Consider the following 15,278-nt stretch of genomic DNA (forward strand, 5'->3'; position numbering starts at 1 on the left):
GTTATAAACTCTGGACAAAGTACAATCACCTGATGACCCTGAAAAGTAAACAAAAACAGGCAGATTGTGGAGAATCATTTTATAGTGTATTAAATTCAATGGCATGCTATGTAACCATCAAGCTTTATGTTTATAAAATTTTATTTCATAGAGCATATACAATTTTTAAAATGTCTTTAACAACATTTCATATTAACGTGGTCAAGTTATAACCATTAACAAATAAAAGTCCTGAAAGCATAACTATAATTTGTTCATAAAATGTTTATAAACTTCTTTACAACAAAATTACATACTAATGCTCAAGGTGATGCCATCAAAATTAGATTTTTTTAAAAAATCAAGAAAAATATGTCATAAGCAGCAAATACCAATATAAAAAGAAAGCCAGTCAGTCAACAACATTTATCGAATACTATAAACTACTATGCCAGGTACTAGGAGGACTGTAATGTAGTAAAAACAGCTCACACTTTCAGAGCACCTACTATACAACAGGAACCATTTTCATTTTTCAAACTCATTTGAGCCTCACATTAATACCAAGAGACAGGCAGTTATTTTCACCACCTTAGTGACTGGAAAACTAAGGTTAAGTAAGTTGTCCAAGATCACACTATAAGTAATTGGTGGGGCAGGGAGTCTAACTTAGGCAGTCTGGTTCCAGAGTTCTCATTCAACCACTATACTACGCTGCCCATTTAAAGAAAGGAAACACAAAGAAGCTTTAAATTTATTCTAAGATATTAAGATTGTGGTCAAAATATACTATTTTAAGTCCTTCAACATACTCACACAAGTACAGACACACAGCAAAGATTAAAGTAAAAGATAATAAATACCTGGTGTTCCAATGGCTCTTACATATGAGAACACAACGTTTGCTTTTCCTTTCAGAGCATTTTCTATGTTCTGAAGGTCTTCCAGGGTAGTAATATATTTTACTTCATTAAAAAGAAGAGCACTGAAATAAACAGAGATGCAATTAGTAGAAAAATCTGAAATATACTTAGTTATTTAATACATATTTGTTGAGTAAGTTAAAGAACCTAATCAAAAAAGAAATTTCATTCTTTTGAACAAATTACCAGTAGTAAGAACCTAAACATTTTAATACTAAATTAAAACCACTCTCTAAATCATTAGTCTGTCCCTGAGAACATCAACCAGAGAGAGTTGTGAGAAACAGTGCTCATTCTCCATCACAACATCTCAATAGATGTAAACTATATTTGCCAACATCCTAGCCTGGCCAAATAATCCCTTACAGATCTCTCAGCCTTGAACACACTTGAGCCCTTCACATATCTAAACTTCTTTAGAAGTTTAGGCTTCTTTCTATGGCCTAAGAGGCCCTACATGATCTAGACCTTGCCTACTTCTCCAGCCTGATTTTCTTCCACTACTCCTCATCTCTACCATACTTTAGGCATACCTCAGGGCCTTTGCACACACAATTCTCTTTGCTGAAAGCTATTCCCTCTGCTCCTTCTCATACATCCGGTATCAGCTTAAACATCATTGCTTCAGAGAAGCCTTCCCTGTTGGTCTCATGTTAAGTTGGTCTACAGTACTTTCCTCTTTCATTTCACACTATTTGATTACTTCATAGTACTTATCACCATTTATAATTATTTATTTATTTACTTGTTTATCCCTGCCTCTCTCATTAAACTGTTACTTTCTTAGGGCAGGGACCTTTCATATTTTAACATTATATCTGTAATAACTTAGAATAGAGCCTAGTACACTGTAAATAATCAATAAATATGTGTTAAATGAATGAAAGAAAAAGTAGGACAGAATTATGCATTCCCATTCTACATTTGAGGAAATGACAGTCCAAAACACTGAAGAGCTCACTTACTCAAAAACACATTTACTGAGGGATGGTTTAACATTCGCAAATCAATCAACGTAATACACCACATTAATAAAATGAAGAATAAAAATCACATGATCATCTCAATAGACGCAGAGAAAGCATTTGACAAGATACAGCATCCATTTATGATAAAAACTCTGAATAAAATAGGTATAGAAGGAAAGTACCTCAACATAATAAAGACCATATATGAGAAACCCACAGCTAATATCATCCTCAATGGTGAAAAACTGAAAGCTATCCCTCTAAGAACAGGAACCAGACAAGGATGCCCACTCTCACCACTCCTATTTAACATAGTACTGGAAGTCCTAGCCAGAGCAATCAGGCAAGAGAAAGAAATAAAAGGGATCCAAATTGGAAAGGAAGAAGTGAAACTGTCACTATTTGCAGATGACAGGATTTTATATATAGAAAACCCTAAAGAATCCACCAGAAAACTTTTAGAAGTAATAAACGAATATGGTAAAGTTGCAGGATACAAAATCAACATACAAAAATCAGTTGCATTTCTGTACACTAACAACTAAGTAGCAGAAAGAGAAATTAAGAATACCATCACATTTACAATTGCAACAAAAAGAATAAAATACCTAGGAATAAACTCAACCAAAGAGGTGAAAGATCTGTACACTAAAAACTATGAAACATTTCTGAAAGAAATCGAAGACGACACAAAGAAATGGAAAGATATTCCGTGCTCTTGGATTGGAAGAATTAACATAGTTAAGATGTCCATACTTCCTAAAGCCATCTGTAGATTCAATGCAATCCCTATCAAAGTTCCAACAACATTTTTCACAGAAATAGAACAAAGAATCCTAAAATTTATATGGAACAACAAAAGACCCCGAATAGGTAAAGGAATCCTGAGAAAAAAGAACAAAGCTGGAGGTATCACACACCCTGATTTCAAAATATACTACAAAGCTATAGTAACCGAAACAGCATGGTACTGGCACAAAAATAGACACACAGATCAATGGAATAGAATCGAAAGCCCAGAAATAAACCCACACGTCTATGGACAGCTAATCTTTGACAAAAGAGCCAAGAACATACAATGGGGAAAAGAAAGTCTCTTCAACAAATGGTGTTGGGAAAACTGGATAGCCACATGCAAAAAAATGAAAGTAGACCCTTACCTTACACCATACACAAAAATTAACTCCAAATGGATTAAAGACTTGAATGTAAGACCTGAAACTATGAAAATTCTAGAAGAAAACTTAGGCAGTACGCTCTTCAACATCGGTCTTAGCAACATCTTTTCAAACACCACATCTGACCGGGCAAGAGAAACAATAGAAAAAATAAACAAATGGGACTACATCAAACTAAAAAGCTTCTGCACAGCAAAGGAAACCATCAACAAAACGAAAAGACAACCTAACAATTGGGAGAAGATATTTGCAAACCATACATCTGATAAGGGCTTAATCTCCAAAATATATAAAGAACTCATGCATCTCAACAACAAAAAAACTAACAACCCAATTAAAAAATGGGCGAAAGACCTGAACAGACATTTCTCCAAAGAAGATATACAGATGGCCAACAGACACATGAAAAGATGTTCAAAATCACTAACTATCAGGGAAATGCAAATCAAAACTACAATGAGATATCACCTCACGCCCGTTAGAATGGCCATAATTAACAAGACAGGAAACACCATGTGTTGGAGAGGATGTGGAGAGAAGGGAACTCTCATACACTGCTGGTGGGAGTGCAAACTGGTGCAGCCACTATGGAAAACAGCATGAAGATTCCTCAAAAAATCAAGGATAGAACTACCATATGATCCAGCTATTCCACTGTTGGGTATTTATCCAAAGAACTTGAAAACACCAATTTGTAAAGGTACATGCACCCCGTGTTCATTGCAGCGTTATTCACAATAGCCAAGACTTGGAAGCAACCTAAGTGCCCATCAAGGGACGAATGGATAAAGAAGATGTGGTATATATACACAATGGAATACTACTCAGCCATAAGCAACGATGAAATCCAGCCATTTGTGACAACATGGATGGACATTGAGGGTATTATGTAAAGTGAAATAAGTCAGAGGGAGAAGGTCAAATTCTGTATGATTTCCTTCATTAAGTAGTAGATAATAACAACAATATACAAACACATAGGGACCGAGATTGGATTGGTGGTTACCAGAGGGGAAGGGGGGAGGGAGGAGGGCGAAAGGGATAATTCGGTACGTGTGTGGTGATGGGTTGTAATTAGTATTTGGGTGGTGAACATGATGTAATCTATGCAGAAATAGAAGTACAATGATGTACACCTGAAATTTTTACAATGTTATAAACCAATGTTACTGCAATAAACAAAAAATTGAAAAAAATAAATAAAATAAATAAAGTTAAATTGCAATTTATAGGTAAACATTAAAAAAAAACAAAAAACACATTCACTGAATCAAAGAGCAAGGAACAGAACACAAAGCAAGTCTTCTCACTCCTAGTTCAGTGATCTTTCTACTTGACCATAACTCTTCTAAATCATCTTTTCAATGTGTATGTCAGACTAATTGACTATATTTCTTCATCCAAAAGAATATCCTTTTTTAATTTTCTATTTCTATATAAATTCTCTATCCCTAAAAACTTATTCCATTTCATCTGTGTATGTGTGTGCATATTTTTGTTAAGCTAAATTCTAAGGACTTTTGAAAGTTGTTCGAAGTCCATATAGTTAAGCAAAGGTTCACTCAACTATCTCCAATAAATTAGTCAAGCATAGTTTCCTCTTACGGAAAATATGGCACTTTCTGCTAATGTAAAACTTAATATTCTATAATTCCCAGGGTTCTTGTTTGGTTTTTCATAGAACTATTTACTGAGCAGTACTCAATATTTGCTAGATATTTTCACGTTTGCATTTAAATCCTCAGCGATATTCTTGGAATATTCTTTATTTCACATACACAAACACATACACACACACAGAGGAAATGGTCTGAGGGAAAACCTGCTCCAGATCATACTGGTAGTCACTGGTAGGGCTGAGATTCAAATCCAGGTCTTCTGACACTAAGGCCAGAACTTTCTAAACTATGTTATTACTGACCACTCATAAATGGGAAACCAGATGGAAAGGGAGGCAACTAATGAATGACAAGGTCATTTCAGTAGCAATCTGGGCTATTGGTCACTTATACATTTTGGCTAACAAGTCTAGAGTTACCCCTGAGTTACTTTAAAACGTTGGGAGGAACCATCTGGTGAATTAAATTGGACCTCCGTGTAAATTCTAGGCTTGGAAATTGCATCCACCCATTGACCTTTATTGCTCTAGCAGCTCTAATCTATTTGCTTCAAAAATCAAATCTGGAAGTAGAAATCTCCCTAATCTTTTTTCTCAATAAAGACTGGCAAATATAAATTAATAAAAGCCAACCTTTTGGGGGCACTTACACATGTTAGGCATAGAACTAAGCACTTTATAAGTAGTGGCAATTTTATCAGTTTTGAGACTGCACAGCCTTGAATTCACCTCTTTTGCTTTGGAAATTCCCAGTTTTGTAAGTCTTCCTGGTGGACAGAGCCCAAGTCCCCTCAGAAAAGCTAATAATACCATAAACTTGCTTTTCCAGGCTCTTGCTGCAAAGCAAGGCTATATGACCCATAATCACTTGCCTGAAATTTTGGACCAGGAGCTAGTGATGTAAAGAATCAGGCACCATGCTGAATTATTTCAAGAAGCAGTAGCAGCAACAGTCAGCTTCAAAGGCAGCAGTGACAACAGTGCTGCTGACAGCCCCACTGCAGGTGATGCAAGCTGTGGCACCCAATGCTCAGCAGTAATGCAGCAGTGCCCCCCAGACTAACTCTGTGTCGTGATTTTGACTGTAATTCAGAACTGCATGAGTTGTCAGTCCAGTTCTCCAGCCCGTCTAGTGAGCCTGAGATTTCCTGTATCTGCTGCAAATCCTTTTTTGCTTAACCAGTCGGACCCAGTTTCTGGGGCTTATAACTAAGAATGCCCAGAAATGCACTCTGTCTCATTTAATTTTCATGGCAACCATCTGAGATTACTACTATTATTAACCGCATTTTACAGATAAGGTCACAGGGCTTAGAGAGGTTACCTTGACTAGTGTCCCAAAGATCATCAAGTCGTCATTAGCCATGAGGTAATAATAACCAAAAGTAATAACATTCATAATCTAATGATCTCTGTGATTTTTCCCAGTAGCTTCCTAACTTTAATATATTTTTTAACATTAATTTCCAGAGTATAGAGACATCTAGGGACCTTTAGGATCCACTCCACAAGCCTGTACTCCTTCATTCTAGTTCCAAAGAGGAGAAATACTAACAGAAATGGGTGCAAGGAAAAGCCTTTCTTGGGGTTTTCTTGCTCTAATGATGGGGTAATGCAGCCTGCGGCTGCTCTGACCAGGGACTCTTCCTGCCTCACAAAGGCCTTCCTTCCTTGGCATGCTGTTCCTGAGACCCCCGATCACAGCCTTCTAGCAGATAAATACACAGCCAAGAACGGAGTGAGCATCAGGAAAAAAGGAATGAAGAGTCTACCTCACCCTGCTTTTAGAGTAGCAGGCTACTTAGGCTTTTTTTCAGGAAAAAAAGACCATTTTTATATTATATTTCATCATTATTAAAATTCTTAAAAAAAACAATAAAAAGGAAATGTTACCTTCTATTTTGCCACATAAAAATCCATAGGACAAAAAAAAAAAAAGAGGAGGGTGAGGGAAGAGGGAGAACAACACAGGGAGAGAGACAAACAAATTAGTTTTATTTAAATTAATTATATTCCAACTGGGCAGATCCCATGTATAAAATGAAATATCCCAAAGCATTTTCTTAAGCACTTTCTAAATTAATACAGTTAAACAACAACAGGCAGAAGCGCTTCTGAAATGTCAATTGAGAGCACAAGCAATAACAACTTCCACCAACATCAGTCTGAGTCTTTGTCCCACGTTATATCTTCTCCTACTAGTTTACTTCTTATAACATTCTGATCACCAGAAACAATTTTGTTGGGTTTATAACATAAGAAGATTTCTTCTCCTCCCATTTTTAACCACCAAAAAGTAAAGCTTCCAAATTCATTCATCCACCTATCCAATATTTTTTGAGCACCTAATATATGTCATGCATGGCGTTGTGCACTGGTAGAAGGACTCTGTATAAAAAGGCACAGTTTGGGGCCAGCCCCGTGGCTTAGCGGTTAAGTGCACGCGCTCTGCTGCTGGCGGCCCGGGGTTCGGATCCCGGGCGCGCACCAACGCACTGCTTCTCCGGCCATGCTGAGGCCGCGTCCCACGTACAGCAACTAGAAGGATGTGCATCTATGACATACAACTATCTACTGGGGCTTTGGGGGAAAAAATAAATAATTTAAAAAGGCACAGTTTGGGGATATAATCATTACTACCAATGAACATACAGCTGGAAGGAATTCAAATCCAAGACAAGAAATATTTTATTATAATCTCCCAATAAAAAGTATGTCACTATCAAACAGGAACCCACTTGACAATACTGTGTAAGAATAAATCTGATACAGAGAAAAGAATGACCAACAGGCTCAAAACCTATTAAGAAAGGGCGAGCATGGACACAGTTGAGGAGTTTTAGAGAAAGACACTTCTGAGAGTAGCTTTCCCCAGAGGTTCTACAGTAACATCACCTAAAGAGCCAATACCAAGGCTCTGCAATAATGTGTTAAAGAAGAAAATATTAACAGAAATCATGATAGTTGAAAATAATTCCCATAATATTTGAAGTTCATATTACTCTGTGTAGTATGTTAACGGGAAAGAGGGCTAGGAAGATGGTGGCATAAGAGGACTCTGAGCTCACATCCTCCCACACACAACAAATTTACAACTACTCTTGGAACTACTGCCCTTGAGAGAGAACTGAAAACTGGATAAAAAGAACCCCCACAACAAGGGACAGTGCTGGCTGAGGTGGAAGAGGCAGAAATTCCTTTCTGGAGAGGGAAAAACCACCTTCTAGCTGCAGCACTTCAAAGCTAGGAGCAATCTTAAGATAAGAAGCTTCTCTAGGAGGAGCACGGGATCTGAGCAGGAGGGATTGGCCACAATAAGCAGCTTTTGGACTCAGCACAACCAAGACAAGTGTCATAATATCTGGCTTTGCTGGTTATTAACTACAACGGGGGATACCCCCAGAAAAGCTACTGGACATAAGAGGAAACAAAGCCTGTTCTCAAAGGGCCCACAAACAAATTCACATTTCAGAAAGCAATCTAAAAACACCAAAAAGAAAGGTGCATAGTCCTTTGGTGAAGAGACTCACCTGATAGGCTCTGGGTGCATCTCAGTGAGAGGTGAGACCTCTCCAGGGACTAAGACATTGGCGGCAGCCATTATTGTGACCTAGTACAGACGAGCTGACACAGATGCTGGCAGACACCATTGGAGTTCTTCCCCCGGCCTGTTAGCGCAGGGCTCTACCCCACCCACTATAGCACTGATTTAATCCAGCTCAGCCAGGCAGCCTGCCCTAGGGACTGGCCTCACCCAACAGCAAGCCCTTGGGCAACTTGTGGGCCCACATAGGCGAGGTGTGTGGGACCTCCGCAGCAGGGTGAGTGGATCTGCCTCTGCGAGGCAGGGCATGCACAAGGGACAGGCCTGCATTGGCAGAGTGTCCGGGGCCTCTACAGCGGGGTGAGGGGGTCTTCTTCAGTGGGGTGGGGCATGCACACAGGGCAGGACCGGGTTGATGGTGTATGTGACCCTGTGGGTGGTGGGGTTTGTCAGCTGCAGCAGACTTGAGCTTCTCAAACAACCACATAGGGGATCAGCCCCATCTTCCAATGCCTGAAAGAATTGTGTGCTGCCACACCAAGGGGTGGTCCCACCTAGCTGAACTCCTGAAAGACCTGACAACAGCTTTGCAGGCCAAGAGCCTACAGCCATTGTGAGCCCCTGAGCCTAGCAACCAGCCACGCTAGGGGCCTACTCACTTAACAGAAAAACTGCAACAGGAATGTGCTATTTCACCTTGCAGCCAACTATGCTGGGGCTCCCCATAGCTAGTAAAGTGACTGAAGGGACCATAGCAGCCAAAGGCAGCTAAGCATTACAACTAGCCAGCCAGGGGGACAGCCTAGCTTCCCTGGACACCTGCAGCATGAGCAACCCCGCCATAACAGAAGGACACACGTAGCCCACACAGGGGACACTATGGGAACATTTGGAACTGATGAGGAGAGGGAAGCACACTGCTGGGCCTCATAAAGCATCTCTTACATAAGGTGATCTCTCCAAGATCAAGAGACATAGCTGATCTATCTAACACATAGATATAAGCACAGAAAAAGAGGCAAAATGAGCAGACAAAGGAATATGTTCCAAATAAGGGAACAGGATATATCCTCAGAAAAAGAACTAAATGAAACAGAGATAAACAATCTACCTGATAAAGACTACAAAGTAATAGTCATAAGGATGCTCACCGATCTTGGGAGAAGAATGGATGAATTCAGTGAGAACCTCAACAAAGAAGTGGAAAATATAAAAAAGAACCAATCAAAAATGAAGAATTCAATAATAGAAAATGGAAATAAAAAATTCACTAGAGGGACTCAATAGCAGAGTAGATGATACAGAAGAACGGATCAGCAAGCTGGACGAAAGACCAGAAATCACCCAAGCTGAACAGATAAAAGAAAAAACAATTAAAAAGAATGAGGACAGTCTAAGGGACCTCTGGGACAACATCAGGCATACTAACATCCGTATTACAGGTGTCCCAGAAGGAGAAGAGAGAGACAAAGTGGCAGAGAATCTATTTGAACAAATAATAGATGAAAACTTCCCTAACCTAAGGAAGGAAACAGACATCCAGGTACAGGAAGCACAGAGAGCACCAAACAAGATAAACCCAAAGAAACCCACAGCAAGACACATTATAACTAAAATGTCAAGAATTAAAGATAAAGAGAGAATCCTAAAACCTGCAAGAGAAAGGCAACAGGTTACAGACAAAAGAAACGCCATAAGGCCATGAGCTGACTTCTCAGCAGAAATCTTCCAGGCTAGAAGGGAGTGGCATGACATGTTTACAGTGCTGCAAGGAAAACTTACAGCAAAGAATACTCACCTGGCAAGGTTATCATTCAGAATGGAAGGAGAGATAAAGAGTTTTCCAGACAGGCAAAAAGTAAAGGAGTTTATCACCAAGAAATCAGCCTTACAAGAAATGCTACAGGGACTTATTTAAGTGGAAAAGACCACAAATAGGAATACAAAAATTATAAAAAATAAATAATAAAATCACTGGTGAAGGCAACTATACAGTAAAGGTAGCAGATCAACAGCCAATGAAGTTACTATGCAGATCAAAAGACAAAAGTACTAAAATTAGCTATTTCCATGATAAAAGGGTAACGGATACACATGCACTAAAAAAAAGGTTAAATATGACATCAAAAGCATAAAATGTGGGAGGAGGGAACTAAAAGGGTAGAGCCTTTAGAAAGAGGTCAAACTTAAGAGACTATCAATATAATATAGATGCAGGTTATTATATATGAACCTCATGATAATCACAAACCAGAAACCTATAATAAATACAGAAAAAATTAAGAGAAAGGAATCCAAACATAATACTAAAGAAAGCCATCAAACCACAAGGGAAGAGAGCAAGAGAAGAAGAAAGGAACAGAGAAGAACTACTAAAACACCCAGGAAAAAAGTAACAAAGGGGCAGTAAGTACATACTTGTCAATAGCTACTTTAAATGTCAATAGACTAAATGCTCCAGCCAAAACACACAGGGTGGCACTGGATAAAAAAACAAGACTCATATATATGCTGCATACAAGGGACATACTTCAGACCTAAAGACACTCACAAACTGAAAGTGAAGGGATGGAAAAAAATACTCCACGGAAATGGCAATGAAAAGAAAGCTGAGGTAGCAAAACTCATATTAGACAAAATAGACTTTAAAACAGAAACTGTAAGAAGAAACAAAGGGCACTACATAATGATAAAGGGAATAATCCAACAAGAGGATATAACAATTGTAAATATCTATGTACCCAACATAGGAGCACCTAAATATATAAAGCAACAATTAACAGACATAAAAGGTGAAACAGACAACAACACAATAATAGTAGGGGACTTGAACACTCCACTTACACCAATGGATAGCTCATCCAAACAGAAGATCAACAAGGAAAGATGAGCCTTAAATGACACATTAGACCAGATGGACTTAGTAGATATATACAGAACACTCCATCCAAAAATCACAGAATACACATTCTTTTTGAATGCACGTGAAACATTCTCCAGAGTAGATCACATACTAGGCCACAAAACAAGTCTCAATAAATGTAAGAAGACTGAGATAACACCAAGCATCTTTTATGACCAAAATGGTATGAAACTAGAAATCAAATACAGGAAGAAAATCAGACAAGCCTCAAATATGTGGAGATTAAACAAAATGCTACTGAACAATGGTTGGGTCAAGGAAGAAATCAAAGGAGAAATCCAAAAATACCTGAAGACAAATGAAAATGAAAATACAACATGCCAAAATTTATGAGATACAGCAAAAGCAGTTCTAAGGGGGAAGTTTACAGTAATAAAGGCCTACCTCAACAAATAAGAAAAATCTCAAATAAACAATCTAACAGTGCACCTCAAGGAGCTAGAAAGAGAAGAACCAACAAAGCCCTAAATCCGTAGAAGGAGAGAAATAATAAAACTCAGGGCAGAAATAAATGAAATAGAGACTAAAAAACAATAAAAAAAAAATCAATGAAACTAAGAGCTGGTTCTTTGAAAAGATAAACAAAATTGACAAACTTTTAGCTAGACTCACCAAGAAAAAAAGAGAGAAAGCTCAAATAAATAAACATAGATATGAAAGAGGAGAAATTACAATGAACACATCAATACAAAAGACTATAAGAGATTACTATGAAAAGCTATAGGCCAAAAAATTGGATAATCTAGAGGAAATGGATAAATTCTTAGAATCATAAAACCTTCCAAAACTGAATCAAGAAGAACTAGAGAATTTGAATAGACCAATTACCAGTAAGGAGATCGAAACAGCAATCAAAAATCTCCCAAAAAAAGAAGTCCAAGACCAGACAGCTTCCCTGGTGAATTCTACCAAACATTCAAAGAAAACTTAATACCTATCCTTTTCTAATTCTTCCAGAAAATTGAAGAGGAGGGGAAGCTTCCTAACTCATTCTATGAGGCCAACATTACCCTGATACCAAAACCAGACAAGGACAATACAGAAAAAGAAAACTATAGGCCAATATCACTGATGAACATCGATGCAAAAATCTTCAACAAAATACTAGCAAATTGAACATAACAATACATTAAAAAGATCATATACCATGATCAAGTGAGATTTATACCAGGGATGCAGGGATGGTTCAATGCTTGCAAATCAATTAACATGATACTTGACATTAACAAAATAAAGAGTAAAAACCACATGATCATCTCAATAGATGCAGAGAAAGCATCTGACAAGCTCCAACATCCATTTATGATAAAAACCCTGAATAAAATGGGTATAGAAGCAAAGTAACTCAACGTAATAAAAGCCATATGTGACCAACACACAGCTAATATCATACTCCACAGAGAAAAATCGAAAGCTATCCCTCTAAGAACAGGAACAAGACAACGATGCCCACTCTCACCACTCCTATTTAACATAGAATTGGAGGTCCTAGCCACAGCAATCAGGCAAGAAAAAGAAATAAAAGGGATCCAAATTGGAAAGGAAGAAGTGAAACTGTCACTATTTGGAGACGACATGATTTTATAGACAGAAAACTAAAGAATCCAACAAAAAACTTAGAAATAATAAATGAATACGTTGAAGTTGCAGGACACAAAATCAACATACAAAAATCAGTTGCATTTTGATACACCAAATATGAAGAAGCAGAAAGAGAAGTCAATAATACAATCCCATTTACAATTGCAACAAAAAGAATAAAATACCCAGGAACAAATTTAACCAAAGAGGAGAAAGACCTGTACGCTGAAAAATATAAAACAATGTTGAAAGAAATTGAAAAAGACACAAAAAAATGGAAAGAAATTCTGTGCTCTTGGATTGGAAGAATTAACATAGTTAAGATGTCCATACTTCCTAAAGCAATCTACAGAATCAATGCAAGCTCTATCAAAGTTCCAATGGGATTTTTCACAGAAATAGAAGAAAGAATCCTAAAATTTATATGGAACAACAAAAGACCCCGAAAAGCCAAAGGAATCTTGAGAAAAAAGAACAAAGCTGGAGGCATCACACTCTCTGACTTCAAAATATATCACAAAGCTATAGTAATCAAAACAGCAGGGTACTGGCAAAAAAACAGACACACAGATCAATGGAACAGAATCGAGAGACCAGAAATAAACCCACACATTTATGGACAGCTAACTTTCGACAAAGGAGCCAAGAAGATACAATGGAGAAAGGAAAGTCTCTTCAACAAATGGTGGTGGGAAAACCGGACAGCCACATGCAAAAGAATTATCTTACAGCATACACAAAAATTAACTCAGAATGGATTAAAGACTTGAATGTACGACCCGAATCCATAAAAAGTCTAGAAGAAAACATAGGCAGTATGCTCTTTGATATCGGTCTTAGCAGCACATTTTCAAGTACCATGTCTGACCAGGCAAAGGAAACAATAGAAAAAATAAACAAATGGGACTACATCAAACTAAAAAGTTTTGGCACAACAAAGGAAACCATCAACAAAACGAAAAGACAACCTAACAATTGGGAGAAGATATTTGCACACCACATATCTGATAAGGGGTTAATCTCTGAAATATATAAAGAACTCATACATCTCAACAACAAAAACACTAACGACTTCATTAAAAAAATGGGCAAAAGATCTGAAGAGACATTTCTCCAAAGAAGACATATAGAAGGCCAACAGACACATGAAAAGATGCTCAACATCACTAATTATCAGGGAAATGCAAATCAAAACTACAATGAAATATCACCTCACACCTGTCAGAATGGCTATAATTGACCAAACAAGAAATAACAAGTGTTGGGGAGGATGTGGAGAAAAGGGAACTCTCATTCACTGCTGGTGGTGGGAGTGCAAACTGGTACAGCCTCTATGGAAAATAGTATGCAGATTCCTCAAAAAATTAAGCATAGACCTACCATACGATCCAGCTATTCCACTGCTGGGTATTTATCCAAAGAACATGAAAACACCAGTGCATAACGATGTATGAACCCCTATGTTCATTACAGCATTATTCACAATAGCTAAGACTTGGAAGCAACCTAGATGCCCATCAAAGGATGAATGGATAAAGAAGATGTGGTTTATATACACAGTGGAATACTACACAATGGAATACTCAGCCACAAGAAAAGATGAAATCCAGCCATTTGCAACAACACGGATGGCCCTTGAGGGCATCATGCTAAGTGACGTAAGTCAGAGGGAGAAAGTCAAATACCGTATGATCTCACTCATGGGTAGAAGATAAAAACAACAATCATCACATAGAGACAGAGGTTGGATTGGTGGTTACCAGAGGGGAAGGGAGGAGGGAGGAGGGCGGAAAGGATGATTAGGCGCATGTGTGTGGTGAAGGACTGTAATTAGTATTTGGGTGGTGAACATGATGTAATCTACACATAAATCAAAATATAATGATGTACACCCAAAATTTATATAACGTTATAAACCAATGTTACCTCAATAAAAATAAATAAATAAATAAATGGAAAGAAACCTTCCATTTTTGACAAAATATTGTCACAAGAATACCAAGTAGCACATCTTAATGAAGAGTTAATGAGATTTTATTGTTTGTTACACTACTAGATAATCTTTCCTTTTTGCCTCATTTGATGATTTTTAGGTGTCAACAATGACTAGAAGGAGAATGGCCTTTTTAGCCACTGCTGCCTCATGGCATATATCCTCAGCAACTGTCGCAGCATGAACTCGCATGAACTCACTTGTGTTAGCACCGTGTGAAACAGAACTGCACGTAGACATCTGAATTTGGATTGCTTTCTTTTCTTAATTGTAAAATGAGACTTCCTGCATTTATACAGAAAAAAGCAACTAACATTTGTAGAGCACTGGGTAAAATCCACCACACATTTTCACATGCGTTATCTTATTTGATCTTTACGATAATCTCATGAGGCTGCAATTTTAACATTTAAAGATGAAGAAAACTAGCAATCAGAAAAGATAAATCGCACAGATCACACAATGGAAGATAAGGAAGGGGACTCAAATCCTTAGTAAACCCTGGCTTCTTCACACAGCATACAACCTTCCAATTGACATTTGAGATTATAAAGCCCTAATTTCCTATGAC

General features: G+C 37.8%; 1 protein-coding gene across 11 annotated transcripts in view; it reads right to left on the bottom strand.

Annotated features, from left to right (window-relative positions):
* Window positions 1–15,278, bottom strand: part of TXNDC16 (thioredoxin domain containing 16) — a 127,203-nt gene that overhangs the window by 76,683 nt on the left and 35,242 nt on the right. For all 11 annotated transcript variants that reach the window (XM_058566915.1, XM_058566916.1, XM_058566918.1 and 8 more), the window contains one exon: window positions 843–964. In XM_058566915.1, the coding sequence (XP_058422898.1) occupies window positions 843–964 (122 nt within the window). The remainder of the gene's footprint in view (window positions 1–842; window positions 965–15,278) is intronic.

The sequence above is a fragment of the Diceros bicornis genome, chromosome 24 (genome assembly GCF_020826845.1).
Source record: "Diceros bicornis minor isolate mBicDic1 chromosome 24, mDicBic1.mat.cur, whole genome shotgun sequence".
Classification (NCBI taxonomy): Eukaryota; Metazoa; Chordata; class Mammalia; order Perissodactyla; family Rhinocerotidae; genus Diceros; species Diceros bicornis.